Source organism: Gadus chalcogrammus, chromosome 1, assembly GCF_026213295.1.
Source record: "Gadus chalcogrammus isolate NIFS_2021 chromosome 1, NIFS_Gcha_1.0, whole genome shotgun sequence".
In the NCBI taxonomy this organism is placed as follows: Eukaryota; Metazoa; Chordata; class Actinopteri; order Gadiformes; family Gadidae; genus Gadus; species Gadus chalcogrammus.
This window is the reverse complement of record NC_079412.1, coordinates 8,456,244-8,482,263: the sequence shown is the minus strand read 5'-3', so window position 1 is coordinate 8,482,263 and position 26,020 is coordinate 8,456,244. Positions and strand designations below refer to the sequence as shown.

Below are 26,020 nucleotides of genomic sequence, written 5' to 3'. Positions count from 1 at the left end.
CTGTATCCCCCCTCCATACTGTATCACCCCTCCATACTGTATCCCCCCTCCATACTGTATCACCCCTCCATACTGTATCACCCCTCCATACTGTATCCCCCCTCCATACTGTATCCCCCCTCCATACTGTATCCCCCCTCCATACTGTATCACCCCTCCATACTGTATCACCCCTCCATACTGTATCACCCCTCCATACTGTATCACCCCTCCATACTGTATCACCCATCATTTACTGAAGCGTTGTATCACCCCTCCACACTGAAGCGTTGTATCACCCCCCCACACTGAAGCGTTGTATCACCCCTCTGTACTGAAGCGTGTGACCATCTCCTTCCCCATGCACCGCTACTCCCTGCCTCCACACTATCAGGGTCTGGTCCGCAGGCTCCGTTTAGCGTGGAGCAGTCAGCCTCTCACTGACCTCTGACCTGACCCCTGCAGTATAGGGAGTGGACCGGCTCAAGGTGTGTGTGTGTGTGTGTGTGTGTGTGTGTGTGTGTGTGTGTGTGTGTGTGTGTGTGTGTGTGTGTGTGTGTGTGTGTGTGTGTGTGTGTGTGTGTGTGTGTGTGTGTGTGTGTGTGTGTGTGTGCTTCCAGTGGTATTTACATTCTTCAGCTGGGTTATGTCAGCAGGAACAGATGCGTGCAGTCCCTGCACTTCAACACGCTCTTAAAGGAAGCCAAAACACGGTGACCTCCCCCATCGACAGTGTTTCATAAAGCAATCTAGTGTATCCCTCTGTGTGGCTGATAACAGAAGGGACAAGAAATAACCTACCAGAAATAGTTGGCTTGACGCCAAAGTTCTGTCGGCCATCTCTCCACAGGGGACGCCTCTGTGCTCTTTCACAATATAAGTAGTCTCCAAATATGCTCCTGGTTCGATTCCTTGCAATAAGTCTCGCAAAAGTGTATGTATGCGGGGGGTGGGGGGGTGTGTGTGTCAGGTTCAGGGTTAAGGTATATTTATGGGTTCTGAGCACCAGAGCAGACCAGTGTTCCAGATGTGGTTCACACGTGTGTGAGGATGAAAGGCCTGAAGAACCTCCAGTGCTCCTCACCGTCTGACCACCGAAACAAGCCCACATGTTCTCCTACCTGTTCTCCTTCCTGTTCTCCTACCTGTTCTCCTACCTGTTCTCCTTCCTGTTCTCCTTCCTGTTCTCCTTCCTGTTCTCCTTCCTGTTCTCCTACCTGTTCTCCTTCCTGTTCTCCTACCTGTTCTCCTTCCTGTTCTCCTACCTGTTCTCCTACCTGTTCTCCTACCTGTTCTCCTTCCTGTTCTCCTACCTGTTCTCCTACCTGTTCTCCTACCTGTTCTCCTACCTGTTCTCCTACCTGTTCTCCTACCTGTTCTCCTTCCTGTTTATGGTTAGGGGGTCGTAGGGTTGGGGGGTCGTAGGGTTGGGGGTTCGTAGGGTTAGGGGGTCGGTAGGGTTAGGGGGTTAGGGGGTCGTAGGGTTAGGGGGTCGTAGAGTAAGGGGGTCTGTAGGGTTAGGGGGTCATAGGGTTGGGGGGTAGTAGGGTTAGGGGGTCGATTGGTTGGGGGGTCGTAGGGTAAGGGGGTCTGTAGGGTTGGGGGGTCGTAGGGTTGGGGTCAGGGTTACTAGGGACGTATTATATGCTTATGATCAGCTGGGATGTTGTGGTGCATTAAGCCTACAATACCACGTCCTAAAATTGTTATTAGTGAGACATTACCGGGTCCACACAGAGAGGCACACACTATACATGTCACAGGGCGGCTGGAACCGGAAACTAAAAGGTTAATGGGTTGAAAGTCTCCACGCAAATAAGTGTGTCACTTGTTTTGGTGTGTGTGTGTGTGTGTGTGTGTGTCGGGCCGTGAACGTAAATGTTTCTAGAGAGAGTGAGAGCAGTGTGTGGTGTTCAGGGCAGGAAGTGGGAGCAGGGGCTCCACACTACGATGGGAGGGGGGGGGGGAGATAGAAGAGGAAAAGGGGCGGAGCTCATGCAGATTTCCCGGCAACATTTTCCATTACCACAGCTGGGGGCGAGGCAGCAGAGGACATTGATTAAAAAAAAACAGGGGGCTTGTTGGGGGTGGGGGGGGGGAGTTTCTGGTAAGTCACCCCCCCCCCCCGACCTCCACCACAGAGCCCCCTCCCTGGTTGTTCCTCAGTGTCCTCGGCTGCTTCACCCCCAGCTGGAACGTGTTAGAGAATGCTTCCAGTCTCGCACTACAACGACAACACAACCCAGTTCCTTCAGCAGTGGTCTGCGCGCACTTCTACCCTAACACAACCCTGTTCCTTCAGCAGTGGTCTGCGCGCACTTCTACCATAACACAACCCTGTTCCTTCAGCAGTGGTCTGCGCGCACTTCTACCCTAACACAACCCTGTTCCTTCAGCAGTGGGCTGTGCGCACTTCTACCCTAACACAACCCTGTTCCTTCAGCAGTGGTCTGCGCGCACTTCTACCCTAACACAACCCTGTTCCTTCAGCAGTGGGCTGTGCGCACTTCTACCATAACACAACCCTGTTCCTTCAGCAGTGAGCTCAACCCCCTTATCCGATGTTAGAGGATTTGGCTGAGCCGTTTGGTGAAGTGCTTGGTTGGCCCCTGCCCTGTTTTGTTTATTTTGGGGACTATGTGTGTTATCGTAGATAGTGTTTATATTGTGTTTTATCATGGTTCTAGATTTTCTATTGTGTGGTTTCATAGATTTACAGTTTCCATTGTGTGCTATCATAGTTCCAGAGTTGATATTGTATGGTATCATAGTTTTACAGTTTCCATTGTGTGCTATCATAGTTCCAGAGTTGATATTGTATGGTATCATAGTTTTACAGTTACCATTGTGTGCTATCATAGTTCCAGAGTTGATATTGTATGGATTCATAGTTTTACAGTTTACTTTCTGTGTTATCACAGTTAAAAAAGTCTCTTTTGCACTTGTGTGCTATGTTAGGGATAATGAAACAGCTAATTTGTTCGTCATACCTGTCTGGGTTTATTTTGTGATAATGATCGGCTCGCTATTCTATTGCATGGATTTGAAAATGATTACATTGTTCTGCTAATGAAAAGTACAAATGTAAACCGCGCCATGTATGTTATTATGCTTGTCGAACTTATATCATGTGTGATCATGGTTCTAGACTCTAGAGTATCTTTTTTAAGTTCAAATAGTTCTGATCTAGAGATCTTTTTATTTACAGTGTCATTTAGAGGAACAAGTACCCATGAGTAATATTTTTGTATCCTTTTGAATGAAACACTGAAATTACCCAAGACCGAGTGGAATACAGCTGACCACACAGACACACAGAGCTGACGCATGTAACCAGAGTGCATCCAGGGTACATTGGGTCCAGACGCTTTGTTGTGCTACTTACTGTGAGTCCAGCTCCAAACAACACGGTTCCCATGGTTGCTCTCCAACCCAGAGGCATTTCTTTGTAAACGTAAAAAAAATAATCCTGCAGGCCCAAGTTGCATCTAACACTGGCTAACAGGCCAGGCAAATGGGCCTTGTTAGCATGTTGATAGGCCAGGCTTACTTGCTTGCTGAGGATGATAGCGGTGAACCATAAAACATGTTGCTGCAGACATTTCAGGATGTCCTCATCGGGTCATATATTGATGTAAGTCGTTCAAGGTGGCAGGTTTGATTCTCCTTGCTCTGAGATCCGGTAGAGAAAACAAACAGGGCAGTTGTGTATGTAGGGCACAGATGAGATTCATAGTTGTGGTTGGGACTCAAGTGCCCCTTGTTTCTCAGGCCCCAATTAATCTGTTTAGGCTGAAAGATCTGTTGTGTGAGAAGGCCAAACAATACAATCCAACATGTTTTTTCCGTCGTGGAACGGCACTAAGGAGTGACTGACCCTACAGCTGATGTAACTGTCAGAAATGTTTCAATGGATGCTTGTTGCCCTATGAAACATCACTATTATTTGTATGATGACGATGCACCGGAAAACTCACCTATTCAAAGTTATTCGACTTACAAGTCGCAGTGCGTTTTAACATATGAAAAACTCATTGGCTAAGCATAGGCAGCTGTGGAGGGAATGCATACACAAGTTCCGGCACCATGTTGCCCCCAAACCCCCTCCCAGTGAGCCAAACACGAAGCAACGGTATGGGGACCTTATCCATTCAATAAAACCTGTTTTACGTGCGACGAAGCTTCAAACAAATATACTTTGGAGTTTGGGTTGCAGTGTGTTGGTATGTCCAATTATAATCAAACCCAGTGACAAATTATTAAATTATAATTAGGCTAAATATTACATATATTTCCTTGGTAAGGTTAAAATCCTGCAAGATAACTTACTATTATATTAGTATAATATTAAATGTTCCACCTAGTCTTGTGTTATGGTTTAAATCCAGCTAGGTGACTAAATATTCAATATATTAGCGTGTTATGGGATATTATGGCCAGGGCTATTTCTGTTCTTAACTTACATTAACTCTTTTCTCTTTTATTATTATGCACACTGGCTTAAAAAAGCTGTTTATCTTTATTGCTCATCTGTTCAAAGTGATTGACCTGGTTACAGTGTATATCGAGTTCTCTCACCCTCTCCATCTCCCTCTCTCTCTTCTACAGTGTCTTTAATACTATTTTCTGGTCCTATTCATAATGCTGACATCCTGTCTCTGGTCTCCCACAGATGTGGAGCAGATGGCCATCGACTGGCTGACCGGAAACTTCTACTTTGTTGACGACGTGGACGACCGGGTGTTTGTCTGCAACAAGGACGGCGTGACATGCGTGACCCTGCTGGACCAGGAGCTGTACAACCCCAAGGGAATCGCCCTGGACCCCGCCATGGGGTAAGCTCTCTGACCGCACTTGACCCCTTGAAGTGCTGTCTCGTGGCGATTCTGTTCCTCTTCTGCAAAATCTCCCTTCAACGGCCAGGAAGCTGTGTCTGGGTCTTGGCTGACCAGAGCTAGAGCCTCATCATCTGCTCCTCGTTCATCACTGTTCCTCTTTGTACCTGTTCCACTTCTCTCTTTGCTCTCATTCCAACCGGACACAGGATGTTTCTCAATAAGCTATTTGCACTTTGGAGAACCTTCTTATTTCCTCTTAACTAAGTGACCTCACTAAAACGTCCCGTTGACACAAACAGCTGTGGCTTCATCTCCTCCTCTCCAGGAAAGTCTTCTTCACCGACTATGGCTCCACGCCCCGGGTTGAGCGCTGCGACATGGACGGGCAGAACCGCACCAAGCTGGTGGACAGCAAGATCGTGTTCCCCCACGGCATCACCCTGGACCTGGTCAACCGGCTGGTGTACTGGGCCGACGCCTACCTGGACTACATCGAGGTGGTGGACTACGAGGGCAAGAACCGCCACACCATCATCCAAGGCCTGCTGGTGAGGCGTGAGACCGAGAGGGAGGACCACACACTCGCACGCTCCAAAGCGACTTACAACCAGCACTCGAGTTGAGGGGGGATGAGGGGGGAGGGCATCCCCCTTTGGAATTAAAATGATCAAAATCATCCCCCTTCAGAATAAGCCATCCCCCCTTCCCATCCCCTGTTGTTTTATCAATTAATGTAGAAATATTACCGCTATTTCATTATAGCGGTTTCCTTTTTCAATTCGGCGCATTGCCGCAACGTTACTTTTCCTAGGGACAGATTTGAAAGCAAGACTGCAATCTCGGGCAGTATGCTATTGCGCAAGCACGCAGGCGTACTTACGCAATAGTGCCTTCACGAGCTCTCATTCCACACCGTACGCGACAGTCACTAGCTGCGTTTCCATCTGAAAGGTGATGCGAATCTTTAGAAAGTTCGCAAACAGGTAATTCGAATTAGGTGCGTTTCCATCAAGTGGTTGGAGCGGAATAGGGTGATGAGGTTACACGTTGATGTCGGCAGGGTTGCTATGGCCGGTCGTTATGAGGAAATCGGAAAGACTGTCAGTCCTGTGTGTTCAAAGTTCGCTACGTCACAGCTGTTTCGAAAAATGTGTTTCCATCTCCCATTTTGCGAATTTACTCTCTTTCGCATTTTCTCAAAAACCACCTCAAGCGAGCGGATAAACCTTTTTGCGAATTAGAGGATTTTTATGCGAATTTTGGTGTTTCCATCACCGTTTACTGATTCGATACTTCAAAGTTCGCATAAAATCAGGGGGATGGAAACGCACCTACTGGTAGCGTGAAGCTGTCTCTGCATCTCAGACATCGCTTCCGCAGGCAACTCTGTCCCCTTTTCTCCCTTTCATTCCAAAAAAAGAATAAGAATCTGTTTAAAATCCTTAAAAGTGATGCATGCCTCCGAATCCTGTCATTCATCCGATCAGCTGCGTTTTTGGGGATAAAATAAGAGTGATGACATGATAGTAGTCATCGCTCTTATTTTATCCCCAAAAATATATAATAATAATAATAATAATTATCACACCGTTGGTCTCCCACCATATGCGCTGTCATCAGCACAAATGATCTGTCCCTAAAAGTTAAAATCCACCATCCCCCCTGGCTTTTTTTTACAACTCCACAACTGCTTACAACCATTCATTCACACATTCACACGCCGACGGCGGGGTCAACCACAAAGGGTTACAGCCAGCTCATCAGGAGCAGTCAGGGTGAGGTGTCGTGCTCAGGGACACCTCGACACTCGGAGTAGGAGCTAGGAGGAGCCGGGGATCGAACTAGAGAACTTCCGGTTACCAGCCAACCCATCTCCTTCAGTTACTGTCTACCCACCCAACCCTTACCCTTACCCTAACCCTTACCCCAACCCTTACCATAACCCTTACCCCAACCCTTATCCTGTCCCGAACCCGGAAGCACACAGGAGATGGATGCATCGCCTTGTAAAGCGTTTCTGCTGCTCTCCTCAGGGGATGATTCCAGTGTATTTTACTGCCTTGATTGATTGCTATTACTGAAGGAGTGTGTTATGTTCAAGGCTAATGGTTCTAAATATACCATTTTGGAGCCTGGCTGGGCCAACCTGCTCACTAACTAATGATCCTAATGAAATCAGGGCTGCAGTGCGGTGGCGGGGGATATAATATCAAACCTGACCATGCATCACAAAGTAAACCAATACAGTAAAACTGATGGTTTCACAACTGTTCCATCTGGGTTTCAGAGCGGTTAGTCCAAGGCTGATTTGGGGCAAGCACACACAGGCACAAAAATAACTGTCAACATCACCCTCGGTGGGTTGCTGGTCCAATCCCCAGTTACTATGAGTCAAAAGGTGTCCATGGGAGGCCCCGGTGGCTTACTGGGTAGAGAGCGTACCATCAAGGCTCAGTCCGTACCTCAGCGACCGGACTTCGATACCTGGCCGTGGTCCCTTGCTGCACATCCTTCCTTCTATCTCCCATAACTTCCAGTCTACCTCAATCTATCCTAAAAGCATAAAAAGAAAGTATCCTTGTGTGTTCCACAGATCGAGCACCTGTACGGGCTGACGGTGTTTGAGAACTACCTGTACGCCACCAACTCGGACGAAGGCAACCTCAACCCCAAGACCAGCGTGATCCGCGTCAACCGCTTCAACAGCTCCGACTTCCAGGTGGTCACGCGCGTGGACCGGGGCGCGGCGCTGCACGTCTACCACCAGAGGCGCCAGCCCCAAGGTACCGAACCACTGACCGGCACAGTCGGACGTATGCATGGGTACTATGCGTTGATGTTTGAGGAAAAGTCTGAAACGGACTTTTTACGTTCTCGCCCTAAAGGCTTTATCCCGAAGAACACGTATAATACTCTCGCTACTCTTGTCGATAACGATTGCCTCCGAATTCACCTTCACACTCTCCATTTTATAGATCAATGATTACATGGATAACAAAATCTTGTGACTTTCGCTTCAGTTAATTTCCCATTATATTCATGATTCAAAAGGTATAATGTTACAATTTTCTCCCCCTTTTAACCCCCATAGTGCGCAGCCATGCCTGTGCCTTGGACCAGTTCAGGAAGGCAGGCGGCTGCTCGGACATCTGCCTGCTGGGGAACAGCCACAAGACCCGGACCTGCCGCTGTCGCTCGGGCCACAGCCTGGGCAGCGACGGCAAGTCCTGCAAGAGTGAGTATCGACCAGACTACACATGAATAGGAGGTGTGGGGGCGGGGGGGGGGGGGGATATTTCACAAAGGACGAGCCCCTCGCTGTCATTGCAGCAAGGGCAATGACTGTCGTTGCACAAGGACTGCATCAGTTACGGACTCGTTTATTTCACTACTCATCACTGTAATAGCCCGGCCGTTTAGTCCACTAGATTGGAATATGCCCGACCCTTTCATCAATGTTTATATAAAGGTGTGATAAAACGGAATTTACCGCTTATCAAACTCGTCTCTGTAAACGATTCCAGTCAGACGTTCATTCAAATGGAAAAGCGCTAAAACGTGACCCTCCTGTTTTGTCGTCGGCGTGTCAGGGCCCGAACACGAGCTGTTCCTGGTGTACGGTAAAGGCAGGCCGGGCATCATCCGGGGCATGGACATGAACGCCAAGGTGCCCGACGAGTACATGATCCCCATCGAGAACCTGATGAACCCCCGCGCCCTGGACTACCACGCCGACAGCGAGTTCATCTACTACGCCGACGCCACCAGCTACATCATCGGGCGACAGAAGATAGACGGCTCGGATGGGGACACCATCCTGAAGGAAGGCAAGTCCACAGTGATTGGTTCCACGTAGGTTAATGACGTTTTCAATTAAATAAACAGAGCACATGGATATTCCTGCGCATCCAAACAGAGTTAAGTAAAACAAATATGGAATTAAATACAGTAAAGGGATTGAGTTTGGTATTTTCTTTAGTTACTAATTTATCTTCCAGGGATTTGGAATGCAATACATTAAAATGCATTATTCTACTTCATTTAAGAATGCTTGATTCTGATTGGCTGGGAGGAGGGCATTAACCCGGCAGGTTGCCCACTGACTTGTCGGTTCTACTTGCTGCTGACTGAGCACAGTGTCATCAAATAGTAGATCAATACGCTGCTTGTATTTTTTGGAATACTTGTCTTGTCTGTTCAGCCTTCAAAACGAGAGCTGATAAATTGTGAAAAATGCATTAAACTGTAATCGGAAAACGCGGTTATATGCTATAGACCCTATACTATCTGTGGTATAAAGGCTGGGACGAATTTCAAATTATAAATATGTACACTTTATGTTGAAAGTATAGACCGTCGCGATTCCAATTGAAACGAATGGCGCTGTGATTACTCTTCAAAACGAGAAGTGGCAAATTGTGAAAAATGAATTAACTGCGATCAGACAACCCGGTTATATGCTATAGACCCTAGAGTATCTGTGGTATAAAGGCTGGGACGAATTCAAATTATAAATATGTACAATCCATAACGTTAGCTCTCTGGCTTATAGCTCAGCGGACTACAATACCTCCCATTGCCAAGTCATAGCTAAGGTCCTTCCTATTTACTGGAGGAACGAACGTTTCCGTTGCATAATAGCCTTATGGGAGGGTAATGATTATTCCAGGTTTAGTCAAACCCTCGGGCGTTACCAGGGAAACTAAATAATGGCGTGTGAAAAACGTTATATGTGGATTGTAAAACGCATGAAAATATAAATGAATGAACTTAATTTCTTTTCTTTGGCAAGTGACCATGGTATAAGCGGGATAATGCCCTTCAAGGTGTCCAAAACATGTTTGATCGATTAAAGGGGACTACTTTTTGAGGGAGATGAACTCAAACAGTGTATACATTTAATAAGCATGCAATACGTATAAGAAAAAGCATTTAAAAACAATTTAAAGTATTTAAATTATTTTATTATGTTTGCAAGCAACAAGTAGTATAAACAGGATAATCACAGAGAGGCAGGGCAATAAACAGTTTGATATGCCCGGCTCGCGGGCAGCTTACCGCCTGAGACGAATTCGAGTTGTAGTTTGATATACAACCCAGACTGCATTCCTAACACGGCCTAGCTTCAAGATAGATGAACTGGTCAACATTCTTCAAACGAACAGTTTGTTTCTGGGAAATATGAGTTTACGTGAATTGATGATATGTCAATGCTGTTATTTTCTCGAGAAAAAACGTGCACCATAGTAGTCTTGCAAGGAACCACTCTCTGTTGTCTATATGGATGGAAAATGACTCTGCTCTGATTGGTTCAACCACTATGCCTTCAGATCTAATCGTGTAAGAACTTATGTGCTTTGTGCTGCAGGCATTCACACGGTGGAGGGCATCGCGGTGGACTGGATCGGAGGTAACCTCTACTGGACTGACGACGGGCCCAAGAAGACCATCAGTGTGGCCAGGCTGGAGAAGGCTTCCCAGACCCGCAAGACCCTCATAGAGGGCAAGATGACGCACCCTCGAGCCATCGTGGTGGATCCCCAGCATGGGTGAGACATTAGGGTGCTGGCCAGTAGGCCTCTGAGTCTGGCCATGTAACAAATAGCCTGCATAGTCTCCCGTGACCTTTTTAAAGCAATGTCTCATTTTAGACAAGCCCTTTGGATCAGCTGGATTCACACAGGAGATAAACTAGCGGCTGTGCCAGATACGATAGGTCATGTTGTGGTGATTCATGTCATAGTGGCTACATCTACGAGGTTCTATTATTACTCTTCTGTGTTACAGGCCTGCAGAATATGATGTATGTGTAATGAAAGACTGTCTGTACATATTTCTGTGGCTGTATGATTTTCTTTTCTATTATTATTATTATTATACGTTTAGTTTTTTTGAAGCTATTTCATTGGTACAATTTTTTATCTTCAATAAATGTATTTAATTGTTGCTAACAGGTGCCTGGAGAAAGACAACATTGACCTGCTAGCTTGATTTGGCTAGTTCTGCTATTAGCGTGACTCGATATTACTAGAAGAACCTCCATTAGTTTTCATTTCACTTCAACCAGAGCCCCTCTGCCTTCTACTCACTTGAATGACGTACAGAAACACAGTGTCTGACATCGAGCCTTTGCTGCCACAGGTGGATGTACTGGACGGACTGGGAGGAGGACCCCACGGTGAGCAACCGGGGCAAGATCAAGAAGGCCTGGATGGACGGCTCCAACCACCAGGTGTTCCTTACCAGCAAGACGGTGCTCTGGCCCAACGGCCTGAGCCTGGACATCCCCCAGGGCATCCTGTACTGGGTGGACGCCTACTACGACCGCATCGAGATGGTGTACCTCAACAGCAGCGCGCGTAAGGTTGGTTGTTCGGGAGAATGCTTGTTTCTAGTAGATGAAGCTTCATTGAGCTCACTGTTTCAGCTGGATTTGAGATTGAAACTATGAGATTTAAAAAAATAGAGAGTTTTAGAAACGAGGGGGGCGTTGTGATTTGCTACTTTGCTAGTAGCCTACCGTCGAAGTGAACGAGCGTTAAAATGAGCGAAATGAAATGCGCCAAACAGGTGAAGCCTTAACCTCACTTGGACATGGTCATTAAATAAATCACTGCTCAGACGGAGCTTCACCCTCTACACACGCCCCGCCGTTAGACTATTAGTCTCAGAACAGCTACCGAGACGTCACGAGAAGAACGCCACCTGCGCTCCCAGCAGAATGAAACGTTCACATCACGCTTTGGGGAGAAAGCAAAAACATAGGATTTTACCTTTTCTCATTTTTTTTTTATAAATAGGGACTTATTTAAATTACCGCGATAAAATGGCATGCATTATTATGTTGGCGATCATTTAAGACAAAATCGGTTTTGGTTTCAATGGCTCTTTAAGGCATGTTTTAAGTATAAACTAAAGTATAACATATTTATGTAATTAATGTACGTAAATGTTTCTACATTCCATTATTTTAAATAGAAAATTTTAAACATTAATGTAATATATAATTATATGTTTAAGGACTACATGTAACGTTGACATGGGTACTGCTGTCCAAGTTCCTAATATTGAAGGGGGTCATGAAGCTTTTTTGGAAGAGCACAAGGTTTTTTAGGTCTGTTAGAATCTATCACAATCTCTGTTTGCTTGCTACCATGGCTGCAGCGCACTGCATTTAGACGCCAATTTACTTACTGGCAAGACGGAGAGCTGTGAATCATAACACACAGGCCAAAAGAACGGAACAGAATGTTTAGAGGAGGACAGACTGGCTGTAACTTGTGGTTTGAGAAGCCACTATTTTGACTAGGCATGTCTGCTAAACCTCTGATGACCTATCATAGTCATTTTATGATTGAATACAGTCAATTTGCTACAAATGGCTCCTTTATGTAATCCATTATTCCAGTGTACCAATATCGTTGCTATACAGACACTAGTTAACAGCTTATATACTTAAACTGACGCACACCTTGCTGTGTTGTGATTGACCCAGGTGGTGTACGAGGGCCAGGAGCTGAACCACGCCTTTGGACTCTGTCATTACAAACAATTCCTGTTCTGGAACGAGTACCGCGGGGGCAGCATCTACAAGCTGGACCAGGACTCCAAGACGGTCACCCTGCTCCGCAACGAGAGGCCCCCCATCTTCGAGATCAGAGTGTACGACCCTGAACAGCAGCAAGGTAGTCCACGCCACCCCCTCCGAGTGCCGGCCGCTGAGTTCACGACGTGACCTTTCTACAGCCCACGGCTATGAGCCTATGCCTGGTTCACATCGTCGGTCCCTTTATCAACGCGTGTCCCCTATGTTTCGGGTGGTCTGTGTGTGTTTAGGTACCAACGCCTGTAGGCCCAATAACGGCGGCTGCAGCAGCCTCTGCCTGGTGATTCCTGACGGGCGGTCCTGCGGTTGTGCTGATGACCAAATCCTGGACGAGGACAACATCACCTGCAAAGGTACTTGACTCGAGGCCTCGGTCAGGTGGGATCCATCTGATGTCGAGGCTGAAAGGGGTATAAATTGTTTAACATATATTTAACCAAACTGGCAGGGGCTGGGGGGGATTGGAGGGGAGAAGGAAGGAAGGAAGGAGGATGACTCAAGTCTCCCGATGACAGTGCTGTGCGACTGTGCTCGGACTGCTCCTCTAACCGCTGCGCTGCTCTGTCTCCTTCCAGCCAACCCGTCCTACGTGCCTCCGCCCCAGTGCCAGCCGGGGGAGTTCGCCTGCAAGAACAACCGCTGCATCCAGGAGCGCTGGAAGTGTGACGGGGACAACGACTGTCTGGACAACAGCGATGAGCTCCCAGAGCTTTGCCGTGAGTGGACCCAGTTGTCGTCGTCATGGTTGCGCAGCAGCAGCAACACCAGGACCAATAAAACAACAACGTGACTCACTGCAGTTTCAATGTAGCCTTGTTTCCAAGTTTCCTTATTATATCGCTGTTGTATCTCTGGCTTTATGTGTGCTCTCAATCAGAAGGTGTCGGGCGCTGGTCCTGAAATGAGTTTTTCTTGATTTGAATGGCTCTTTGAATGTTTTGGCAGGCTGAACTGTATGATACAATGCATGGCACAGTTTAAGAATTAATTAATGAGTCATACAGTTAAGCCCAGTTGCCAAAGACACGTGGCACATATTGACAGCAAAGTACTAAATCCAGCTCTTTATGTAATATCCACATCTCTGAGAGGGCCTGACTCACTCGCTTCTCTCTATTTAAAAAAACATTGTTCAATAGCCAGGAATGAACTAGAAGGATCTCAGAAACAGTGTGTGGTAGTTTTAACACACATGTCAACGTATCTATTATACTTTTGCATAACATGAATATGACTCTGAAGACTTACTTCTAGATGTTCTTTCCTTCTCTTCCCAGACCAGCATACTTGCCCCAGTGACCGCTTCAAATGCCAGAACAACCGCTGTATACCTGTACGCTGGCTCTGTGATGGAGACAATGACTGTGGAAATGATGAAGATGAGTCCAATACCACCTGCTCAGGTGTGTGAAGAAACATTTTTAGTTTTTTATTTGTCATTCTCATCAAAAGTAAACTGAGGTGTCTTTTGCATAACCCGGCATTTCTTGTTCTACCAAAAGGCTTTGACGTTTTCAAAGGGACGTGCAATTTCAAGTTTAGATTGTCAAACCTTAAAGTTTGAATTCACTGGCAGTCTTTTCTATGCAGTGGCAGCAGAGCCCCATGCTTACTGTCAGCTGTCTGAGATACAAACTGTAGGTTGACATTACCTAGAATGACTTAATAAATAAAGAAATACAGATCAAAGGGCCTACATGAGGGCAGTGATTGCTAACCGTCCCTAGAATACAATCTAGATTTGTTTTAAAAAAATTCTAGACAAGAGACATCCTCAAACATCTAACCTGTATAATGTTAGTAATTTAGAACAGAATACTGTCCTTTCAGAATTAAAAACCAGCTTTAGCTGACAAAGCTGAGACTTAATATCGAAAGCAGTGTGCAATCGGCCAAAGGGAGGATCCAGAACAACATATGCCCCCTAGTATGCATAAAAGATTAACACCATCCATATTTTGGCTAACTATTTATAGAGCTGAAAAAAAATCAGTGTGTCTAATGCAGAACCCTGGGGCACACCATCAAACAGGCTTCACACAAATGGAAGTTTGGCTCGTCTTTAATCACGACTGAATCACTGTCAGAATGACTTTTGGACATTGCCAAAGAGAAGAACATCATGCAACCTTCTGTTATTCCAGCTCGCACGTGCCCCCCCAACCAGTACCCCTGCACTAGCGGCCGCTGCATCCCCATCTCCTGGACCTGCGACCTAGACGACGACTGTGGAGACCGCTCTGACGAGCCTGACTCCTGTGGTGGGTACCGCTCACTGCTCATCCTCTCCAGCTTCTCCACATACAACAAGTGTCTCATCCTGATCAATGACCCTCTATCTACGGCTCCCCCCTCTCCAGCCTACCCCACCTGCTTCCCCCTGACCCAGTTCACCTGCGCCAACGGTCGCTGCATCAACGTCAACTGGCGCTGTGACAACGGTCTGTTAAACTACTGACACCAAATAGTCCCTAGCCCAAAGATACAAATAATTAGCGACTAAAAAGGGATCTGACAGAGTGTGTGTGCGTGTGCGTACAGACAACGACTGCGGGGACAACAGTGACGAGGCGGGCTGTAGCCACTCCTGCTCCAGCGTTCAATTCAAGTGCAACAGCGGCCGCTGCATCCCCGAGTACTGGACCTGCGACGGAGACAACGACTGCGGAGACTACAGCGACGAGACGCACGCCAACTGCACCAACCAAGGTGAGCGGGAACGCAGGCAGCCGACCCAAACGGGAACGCCCTTCAGGGAATGCACGTCCTTATGTTGCTGCGACACAGGGCGTGTGGAGGGTGTCGGGGATTATTGTGGGTTGTGTTTACATCGCTGCTCTTTGGTGGTGAGAGATAGTGGGGGGATTACTTGACATTGCCATTACGTTGTGTATCGTGTTTCACTCTCTTTATATGTTGAGTTGTGGAGGAGTTGTCACAACACAACTTAAGGTCTACTTCTCCTTATGTCATGTTTCATTTGTGCCATGCATGCCCCTGCTTGCCCTGAACATCCTCACATTGCATGTATGCCTTCAGTTTGTTGTTGACTGTTGACGTGTTGTGGTTAGCTGAGATTGTAGCCCGTTTAAAAGAATGCCAGTGGCCCACAATGCAGCTCTTTGGTTGAGGAGCTTCGGGGTGGGGCTAGCCATTAAACTGCCAGGGAGCACATAGGAAAACATTATTTTCCTGTGTATTTATTGTAACTCTTTCGTACAATTTCGTACTATAAACATATTGAAGTAAATATCAATGGGTTTATAGTAAATATCTTTGACCAGGATTAAGTAAATATCTTTACTATAAATATAATTCTCCAATATGTAAAGAATGGACCATTTTAGGTGTTGTTGGCAGATATCCTGGTAGGTTCATCCTACACAGCTTCAGGGCATGACACGGTGTGTGCTGGGAAACATGCGCAGTCCACTCGAGGCTCTCCCCCTTCAGCAGGAGGGATGGAAAGCTGGGTCTTTTTAAGTTGAGAAATGAAAACTGAACGGGGCGGCGGGTTTGTGTGCTAATGTTGAGATCCCACTAATGGCCACCGGTAATCTCTTCTCCATGTTGGTCTTGTGTGACTGTCATGAAGGGAAAGTTGCAGCCCACTCCTAGGCTAGGCTAGGATATGTGTGACTAGCCCAGGCCAGACCAGACCAGGCCAGGCCATGGGGCTACTCTTAGAAGTTCCTTAAACCTCCTTGTGTCTTAAGCCTGATCGCTTGCTGTTGTTAACATCAGACTGACTCTGTAATACTCTGGCAGACAGCCGGTCTGACCTCATGAGGGTTTGTTTGTGAATTGCTCAATCCTGTTGAATCCCTGCTGGACCCAGCATGACCTGTTGGCCTAATGAGGTGTGGGTGTGTGTTTGCTTGGGTGCGTTTTTATGTCTGTGTGTGGTTCTGCGTGTGTGTGTGGTTCTCTGTCTGTTTGCGTTTGTGTGTGTGTGTGTGTGTGTGTGTGTGTGTGTGTGTGTGTGTGTGTGTGTGTGTGTGTGTGTGTGTGTGTGTGTGTGTGTGTGTGTGTGTGTGTGTGTTCAAGCTTACCATCTGGAAGTCATTATGGCAGAGGAGAAGTCTTATTGCGCTTCTCTCCCATATATTGTATTCCAGCGCTGAGAGAATCCAGGCCTATTTCATGCTTGGCTATGCCAAGAAGTGATCTCTTTGTCTTGAATTGATGTTGTTTTTCCACATCCTTATTGGTCTGTTTAGAATCGGTCCATGGTATCAACCAATGGGGTGGCTGGAGGGGAGAATGCTCTGTGGTTGTTTGACTTGGTGCTGTTCCAGGCAGGTGGTTGACCAGTGGTCCAGATAACCAACTAATCACCGGTCTAGATGTTGTCCTGCTTGTAGCTTTTAACAACCAGCTTGCTGAACGCATCTAGCTAGCGGGCCATCCAGCTCATTGTGAACTGCTGATATCAGACGTTGCTAATTAAACTCTCCTCTTCCTGTGTCTCCCTCAGCCACTCGGCCGCCCGGCGGCTGTCACGTGGATGAGTTCCAGTGCAAGATGGACGGCCTTTGCATCCCCATGCGGTGGCGCTGCGACGGGGACAACGACTGCATGGACCTGAGCGACGAGAACTGCAAGGGGGTCACCCACATGTGTGACCCCGCTGTGAAGTTCCTCTGCAAGGACTCTGGTGAGGACTTTACCACCTGTGTGACGGGGGGGTCAGAGGTCACCGGTGTCTTAAAGGGTTTCCAGGGAATCGTCATGATGTTGTTGTGGTTGTTCTTTTCGGTGGGCGCCTACCAGGGCATGTTATTTTTTTATTGATTGCTATAAGCCCATCCCATTAGTTAAATAAAATTATAAGACATTGTTATAAACATAATAGCGATACAGTTGAAAATAAAATGTATGCTTCCATCGTTCGATCAGAGATGATCACATGACCCCACACACGGCACTCATTACCAAACATGTTTGGTGAGAACGGGTTCCTCAAACCAACCTGCTGCTCACCGCTGCCGTCTGACCCTGCAGCGCGCTGCATCATCAAGGCCTGGGTGTGCGACGGCGACCACGACTGCGAGGACAACTCCGACGAGGAGAACTGCGAGGCCACGGTGTGCAAGCTGTCTCACCACGTGTGCGCCACCAACGACTCCATCTGCCTGCCGGGCGAGAAGCTCTGTGACGGGACGGATGACTGTCCCGACGGCTCGGACGAGAAACTCTGTGGTAAAACCGAAAGACGCTTCTACCGGACCCTCGTTCCTCCTCTCAAGCAAACCTTTACATTCAGAGCATTTAGCAGACGCTGTTATCCAAAGCGACTTACAATAATTACATTTGTCAGAAGAAAGAGAAACAACAATATAATGCCGTCCGTACAGTATGGATGTTCATAGAGCCAAGCATTAACAATCGCAAGGTTAACCCATTCCCTGTATACAACAAAGAAAGCTAGGATAAGATACTACAGTACTACAACTAGGTACTTTTAATAAAAGTAAGTCACTCTAGAACTATGTGCGTCTCGTTGGGAGGTCCACAGGTCCCAATGATACACACATAACCACCCCCTTTCTATTTCTGTGTGTATGTTTTTTTAATTGTAACGCTCTACTGAAATTCGAGCCTCTGATTTTGCATAGCCAGAGAAACTCAAGCGAAACATGAGAACATTAAAGGGTAGCAATGCAGGGTGTTGTCACCCAGCAACCAATTAAACGATGCCAACCACAGGCTGGCATTGTGAGGTACAATTAGACTTTAGATGAAACTGCCTCTAGTCCTGTGTCTTTATAGCTCTGGGTCACAAGCCACGAGTGGGTCTCAGCAGAGCGTTGTGGGACGGCCACCATGAACACTTTCATGACGAGACAAAAGGCTGTATATATGCATGCATAAATTTCTGTCTCATTTGATCATTGGTATGTTTGCAGACTGAAAAGGAGAAATACTTTGTTGTTTGACCGCATTCAATATTTGGTGGATCATGGTCAACAGTAACAGCCACAGCACAGCTGGGTCCAGCTTGATCTTGGGTGATGGAAGTTCAGGTTTATTTCCAAAAGGTCCAACCCTCCCATCTCCCCCCCGTCCCCAGACCTCTGCTCCGTGGACAACGGCGGCTGTAGCCACAACTGCAGCATCATCCCCGGAGAAGGCTTCATGTGCTCGTGCCCCCTCGGCATGGAGCTGGGCGCCGACAACAAGACGTGCCAGATCCAGAGCTTCTGTGCCAAACACCTCAAGTGCAGCCAGCGCTGCGAGCAGGAGAAGGCCAGCGTCAAGTGTTCCTGCTACGAGGGCTGGGAGCTGGAGGCCGACATGGAGAGCTGCAAGAGCACGGGTGAGTCTGAAGGAGCCTGAATACATGGAGAGGGAGGCACTGCTGGAGCACATGTAGAGAGATGTTCTGCTGGAGCGCATGTAGAGAGATGTTCTGCTGGTCCACATGTGGAGAGATGTTCTGATGGTCCACATGTGGAGAGATGTTCTGCTGGTCCACATGTGGAGAGATGTTCTGCTGGTCCACATGTGGAGAGATGTTCTGCTGGTCCACATGTGGAGAGATGTTCTGATGGTCCACATGTGGAGAGATGTTCTGATGGTCCACATGTAGAGAGATATTCTGCACATATAGAGAGAAGTCCTGCTGCAGCACATATAGAGAGATGTCCTGCTGGAGCACATTTAGAGAGATGTTCTACTGGTCCACATGTAGAGAGATGTTCTGCTGGTCCACATGTAGAGAGATATTCTACTGGTCCACATGTAGAGAGATATTCTACTGGTCCACATGTAGAGAGATATTCTGCACATATAGAGAGAAGTCCTGCTGCAGCACATATAGAGAGATGTTCTGCTGCTTGCCATGTAGAGAGATGGACTGTAATGCAATGTGAGGAAACCCGAATGTTTGGGCTGATATCTGGAAGCGTGGGTGGTTCAAGCGGGTCACTCTGGGGGTTTAATAACATCATTATTTATTAAAACGCCAAACATGAAAGTTAAAAGTAATATTCCCCTACCGCTCTGTATTCTATGTTTTTCCCAGAGCGATAGAGAGTTAATTTTAACAGGGACAGGGCAGTGGAGCCATGCAAGTGTCTGCAAGGCATGCTGGGAAGACGGAGGCGGCGGGGACTCATTTGATCCTGTTCTTATTTTGTTTGCATGAGATGTATTTCTTTGTTCTTTCTTTCCAGATCCCTTCAAGCCCTTCATCATCTTCTCCAACCGCCATGAGATCCGGAGGATTGACCTCCACAAGGGGGAGTTCAGTGTGCTGGTCCCCGGGCTGAGGAACACCATCGCCCTGGACTTCCACCTCAACCAGAGCACCCTTTACTGGACGGACGTGGTGGAGGACAAGATCTACCGGGGGAAACTCTCTGAGAACGGAGGTGAGATGGGGAGCCATGACACTTCTCTCTTCACTGGGTGGCAGTATTGTTTTAACAATACACTGGATAAGTAGATTTACATAAATCTATGCACACACACACACATACATATATATACACACACACACACACACACACACACACACACACACACACACACACACACACACACACACACACACACACACACACACTTTAAATGTTAAGTATTGAAGGTTTGGCATATCTCACAACACCAAACGATTAGTTAATAGCCATTCATCCTTCGTCAAATTGTTGTTTTGAAAACTTAGATATTTATGACCTCCTGACCCAGAAAGCCTTTTCATATGCTAAAAAACGAATATTCCAATAGACATAGAAAGAGGTAATGTATTATTTGTTGTGTTCACGGTTGTTGGTGGGTGTTTTGCAATGCAGGGCCAGACTCAAACCGCGTGAGTACTGTGTGGCCTTTTCATTCTCCTAAAACCAAGGTATCTGTGCCAATCAAGGTTCCTTTCCCAGGGTGGAGGGGGCCGTGAGGCGGGTAGGTGGGTCGGTGGGGGCGGGGGGAGCATACAGAAGGCTTTGTCGCTTCCCATTTGTCTCAGTGTTGGCTGTGCCTGACTGCAGCTCCAGTGCAGATTTAGCGTAGGAGGGACAACAAAAACAGTGCCGTCGTACTGATTCCCAGCCCTTTGAAATACAGCGTTTACTGTAACACTGTAACCCCTCTCATCTTCTAGATTAGCTGAAACACTGTAACCCTTCTTATTTTAGAGATAATCTGAAACACTGTAGTCCCTCTCATCTTCTAGAATAGATGAAACACTGTAACCTCTCTCATCTTCTAGAATAGATGAAACACTGTAACCCCTCTCATCTTCTAGAATAGATGAAACACTGTAACCCCTCTCATCTTCTAGAATAGATGAAACACTGTAACCCCTCATCTTCTAGATAGGATGAAACACTGTAACCCCTCTCAGCTTCTAGAATAGCTGCTCCTGTTGCTGCCCCTTACTGAGGACCAGTCCAGAGTTAATTAGAACCAGTCCGGAGCTTATTGAGAACTAGTGAGAACCAGTGCTCTTTCAAGCTGTGAGGTAAACACTGAACACTGACTGCTGCCAACCACTAACAAAGGCTGTTCCAAGCCGCCTTCCGCCGTCCAGGGAAAGGTAGCCCGGCTCCGGCGCCGCAACGTACTTAATGTGAAGAGGCCCTGGAACCATTTACTTTATTGGTCATTTAGCAGCTACCTTTAAAGCAACCTGCCTTGACATTTTATCCAGATGCATTTAAACCTCCTAACCGCTCAACCTGTGGTTCCTCTACTGATCTCTCTCATGCATGACTCGTCTGATCTCTTTCGTGTACGATTAGTTGTATCTCTCTTGGGTTAGACTTGTCTGATTACTGTAATGACAACCATTCACTGAACAAAAAGAGCTCCAAAATGGGCCACAGAATATTGAAATGGGTCTTTTACGGTTTCGGGTGCTGCGTGAGTCTAATTGTAACCCCAGTACGAGGTAGCTGTGCGTGTCTCTCTCTGCTTCCAAATTAGTCAACGAATGTCTAAATAATCTATTTTCTGTGATGAGAAATCTGTTCTGCCAGAAGATTTTTGCCAACTCCTGAAAGAAATGATTTGGCAACTCCTAGCAAGACCTCGTTCTATTTAGAAAGCCATCCCGGATTCAGTCCTGTGCTATCACAGGCGCAGACCCCATGCCACTGCTCTGTAAGATTCCATCACTTTAGTGCCATTGTAGATGACAGGAGTAACGTTAACCTGTTGGTCCTCCTCAGCACTGACCAGCTTCGAGGTGGTGATCCAGTACGGGCTGGCCACCCCAGAGGGTCTCGCCGTGGACTGGATCGCGGGCAACATCTACTGGGTGGAGAGCAACCTGGACCAGATCGAGGTGGCCAAGCTGGACGGGACCATGAGGACCACCCTGCTGGCCGGGGACGTGGAGCACCCAAGAGCCATCGCCCTGGACCCACGGGACGGGTGAGGGAACGCAGAACATGGAGCTCGCCAAGGGGCGACATCTTAGCATCCTGAACTGTTATTCCCTTGAACATCCGACAATGGCTTGGCTGAACGAGCAACTCCTGGACACTAAATGCTGTGGCCCTGTTGTGCTACGGTTGTCCTCCTGTTGGCGTCCTTGAGCAAGGCGCCCACCTGCTCATGAATGTTTCAAACCTAGAACAAATCCCTCTCGAGTCACTTCTCAATGAGAACATAGTAAATGGCCGTGTTGTATCCCCGTGTGTGGTCGTCAGCATCCTGTTCTGGACGGATTGGGACGCCAGTCTGCCCAGGATCGAGGCGGCGTCCATGAGCGGTGAGGGGAGACGGACCATCCACCGAGAGACGGGCAGCGGGGGCTGGCCCAACGGGCTCACCGTGGACTACATGGAGAGACGCATCGTCTGGATCGATGCCAGGTCCGCCACTGCACCCACTCTCTCAGATACGCCCTCACTGACCTCGCTCTCTTTCCTCTCCCTATATATCTCTGTACCTGCACTGGACTGGGCTGATCTGAGCAGCTATCCCACCATCCAGTTCAGCTAAACTAATTGATATTGAATAAATCCAAGAAGCAGGGTGCCGATTAGGAAGGTTTCAAAGAGCATTCAAAGAGTGAATCGGAAACACAAAGAGTAACAAAGCAGTTACAAAACTGGGTGCACTAAAAATGCAAATACACAATATAACGTATTGCAATAACTAAGTGCACACTATATTTTTCCAAAAAGACGTCCCATGAATTAAGCCCGAAATCCAGCACCTTACCTTTTCAGTCATTTTGTATTCTTCGTTAGACAATCCTTTAGCGATACATCACGATGCATGTCCAAAAATGTATTGTTTATTGCAGAAGCGCAGTATTGTGATATATTATCTGTGTCGCGGGCCATGGTGTATGGTATGGTGAGGTACCTTGTGATTCCCCACCCCTCATCCTAATGCCAACCCCCCTTCCCTTCCCCACAGGTCGGATGCGATCTACTCCGCGCTGTATGACGGCACCGGGCTGATCGAGGTGCTGCGGGGGCACGAGTTCCTGTCGCACCCCTTCGCCGTCACCATGTACGGCGGGGAGGTGTACTGGACGGACTGGAGGACCAACACGCTGGCCAAGGCCAACAAGTGGACCGGGGGCAACGTGACGGTGGTGCAGAGGACCAACACCCAGCCCTTTGACCTGCAGGTCTACCACCCCTCCAGGCAGCCCCAGGGTGAGGCCCAGACAGACAGACAGACAGACAGACAGACAGACAGACAGACAGACAGACAGACAGGTCATTAAGGAGGAGCAGGTAGAGGATGGGCAGTACAGAGAACGGGCATTAAGGAGCGCATAGGGGTCGGACATCTACCTGTAGTCTGATGACATTAGGGCTTGAACTCAGCACCTTTCAGCTGGGGGTCACCCCCCCCCTAACTAGTAGCCATCCGGCCCCTGTTAAGATGGAAGTGACAGAACAACGGTCACCCCCCGCAGCTCCGTCAAGAGTATTCAGCCCTCCCTCCCGATGCCCCACCACGATTGGCTTCTGGATCTTGCGGCCACTTAAGCTCAAAGGGCAGCCGGTGCCGTTGCCCGCCAGGCCTGACGGCTGATCACATAGACCGACGCCCCCCTGCCCCCCCCCTCCCAGACGGCTGACCTATTCCCCGTTGGGAGTTGTGGCGTCGCCTCTAACGCGGTCTGGACGCCTCCCACCGGGTTGTTGCTCAGAGGGCAGCTTACCAGCTGGAGGCCTCGTCTCCCTGAACTCTTGAACCCTGTCCCGGGCGGTGGGGGGGGATGCGGGGGGGCCGGCCGAGACGGGGGGCGAGGGAGGTGTCGGCTCCACGGCTTTATCTGACGTGGCTGGAATGTCACAATCTCAGCAGGCCAGCGGTGATAGGGTGCTGAAGTGGAAACAGGGTGCTGGTCGGGGAAGGCAGTGGTGTTGGTGGTTATGGAGTTGAAACGGATAACGAAGAACAGATCGACGTGGTCTTTCTCTTTATCATTTTCCTGTTCTTTTGATTTGCAACTGAGAAAGGTTCCCCTGGCATTGATGAGGAGACGACATATCTTACATTTCTGAAGATTCACTTCCTTTAACCAGACGAAGAAGGTTTAAAAAATATTTTTCCAAAGTAGTTTAATGTGTTGGAACACTTGATGTAATCTCAGTGAAATTGTGCAAGCACATGTTGATGATGCAACTCCAGCAAACAGCTGGAGTGCAGGAGAGCCCCGTTTGTTGCCCTTTAGAATTTGTAAAAGTTGGCATAAACATAGAACATCTAACCACATCTAACCAGCACCATGCTATTAGACCACAACAACCACTTCAACAACCCACACATCTAAACATGCTAATGGATTTATTGCAATGAACATATTTTGCTAGCAACTAAGTTCATTTGTGTCCAAGTATACTTACTCTCTCTCTCTCTCTCTCGCTCTCGCTCTCGCTCTCGCTCTCGCTCTCGCTCGCTCTCTCTCTCTCTCTCTCTCTCTCTCTCGCTCGCTCTCTCGTTCTCTCTCGTTCTCCCTCGTTCTCTCTCTCTCTCTCTCTCTCTCTCTCAGCTCCCAACCCGTGTGCTGCGGTCGATGGGAAGGAACCCTGCACCCATCTGTGTCTTATCAACTTCAACCAGACCTTTTCCTGCGCCTGCCCACACCTCATGAAGCTGCAGCCCGACAAACGCACCTGTAAAGGTACCGTCCCCGAGCACGCGCACACGCACGCACATTCACACTGCCTCCCCGGTAACACTGAAGTAGGACATCCCTAACTGGTTTGGTTGTGCTTATCTTGTATGCAGAACATCGCCATGGATACGTTAGCCTCCATTCCTTGTTGCAGTAATAATAATAACATGAATATGTATACCTAATGCATGAACATCTATCTGCTGGTCATTTATGCCCTTCGTATTCGGTATAAACGACTGATGTTCCAGAGTGTTCCTCCCTCCAGAGTCCCGCAAGTTCCTGCTGTACGCGCGGCAGATCGAGATCCGCGGCGTGGACATCGACAACCCTTACTACAACTACATCATCTCCTTCACCGTGCCCGACATCGACAACGTGACGGTGGTGGACTACGACGCCGTGGAGCAGCGCATCTACTGGTCCGACGTCCGCACCCAGACCATCAAGAGGGCCTTCATCAACGGCACGGGGGTGGAGACCGTGGTGTCTGCCGGTGGGAACACACGCACGCATGCACGCACGCACGCACAAGCACAAGCACACGCGCACACACACACACACAGGCTGCACTTGAAAATAAAAATGTTGTTCTTAATTTGCTTGCCTGGGTAAATAAAGGTTAATAATAATCATACACACACACACACACACACACACACACACACACACACACACACACACACACACACACACACACACACACACACACTTCCAACACGCATGTCTGTTGAAACACGGCGCTCCGCCAGTAAGACAGCGGCGCAGTTACGAGAAGCATTCTCATAATTGTGTCCGAGAGTTCCTCCATAATTATTGGATTATGACCTGGCTTGAATTTCTTTTATAAGCGTGCATAGTTTTCCGAAACCAGTGGGAGGTCCAAACCACTCGTTTGTTGATTTTGGAATTTAAACAAACAAGGAGAGGACCGCGCTGAATGTTTGGTTGTGAACTGTCTCAGACCTCCCCAACGCCCACGGCCTGGCGGTGGACTGGGTCTCCAGGAACCTCTTCTGGACCAGCTACGACGCCAACAAGAAGCAGATCAACGTGGCGCGGCTGGACGGCTCCTTCAAGAACGCCGTCATCCAGGGTCTGGACAAGCCCCACTGTCTGGTGCTGCACCCCATGCTCGGGTGAGTCCCCCCCATTAGGTCACCTGTGAAGCCCCCCCCCCTAAACCCACGTAGTCACTCTGGAAAGCTCAATGCTTTGATTTTCACATGCGACGTACGTACGACTGCTATCCACTCGTTGTGGACGGTTACATTATGTGAGGCAGAACAATCCCTGAAAGCCATCGTTGCTCAACACGATGTTCTTTATCCAGGAAACTGTACTGGACGGATGGAGACAACATAAGCATGGCCAACATGGACGGTGGCAACCGCACAACGCTCTTCACCAATCAGAGAGGACCCGTGGGTGAGTGGCACCTTCTCAACAATCACAGAAATTCAATGCATTCCTTTTAAATGTACTCATTGAACAAAGGCACAA

General features: G+C 48.0%; 1 protein-coding gene across 1 annotated transcript in view; it reads left to right on the top strand.

The window, feature by feature from the left end:
- Positions 1-26,020, top strand: part of lrp1ab (low density lipoprotein receptor-related protein 1Ab) — a 91,810-nt gene that overhangs the window by 29,474 nt on the left and 36,316 nt on the right. The window contains exons 7-31 of the mRNA XM_056587077.1: positions 4,652-4,814; positions 5,143-5,365; positions 7,411-7,600; positions 7,909-8,052; positions 8,408-8,644; positions 10,186-10,366; positions 10,959-11,181; positions 12,313-12,502; positions 12,654-12,776; positions 12,999-13,139; positions 13,701-13,826; positions 14,568-14,684; positions 14,784-14,864; positions 14,965-15,132; positions 16,901-17,080; positions 17,428-17,625; positions 18,497-18,742; positions 19,602-19,799; positions 21,597-21,801; positions 22,080-22,244; positions 22,798-23,042; positions 24,392-24,523; positions 24,786-25,013; positions 25,482-25,656; positions 25,851-25,945. Of these exons, the coding sequence (XP_056443052.1) occupies positions 4,652-4,814; positions 5,143-5,365; positions 7,411-7,600; positions 7,909-8,052; positions 8,408-8,644; positions 10,186-10,366; positions 10,959-11,181; positions 12,313-12,502; positions 12,654-12,776; positions 12,999-13,139; positions 13,701-13,826; positions 14,568-14,684; positions 14,784-14,864; positions 14,965-15,132; positions 16,901-17,080; positions 17,428-17,625; positions 18,497-18,742; positions 19,602-19,799; positions 21,597-21,801; positions 22,080-22,244; positions 22,798-23,042; positions 24,392-24,523; positions 24,786-25,013; positions 25,482-25,656; positions 25,851-25,945 (4,374 nt within the window). The remainder of the gene's footprint in view (positions 1-4,651; positions 4,815-5,142; positions 5,366-7,410; positions 7,601-7,908; positions 8,053-8,407; positions 8,645-10,185; positions 10,367-10,958; positions 11,182-12,312; positions 12,503-12,653; positions 12,777-12,998; positions 13,140-13,700; positions 13,827-14,567; positions 14,685-14,783; positions 14,865-14,964; positions 15,133-16,900; positions 17,081-17,427; positions 17,626-18,496; positions 18,743-19,601; positions 19,800-21,596; positions 21,802-22,079; positions 22,245-22,797; positions 23,043-24,391; positions 24,524-24,785; positions 25,014-25,481; positions 25,657-25,850; positions 25,946-26,020) is intronic.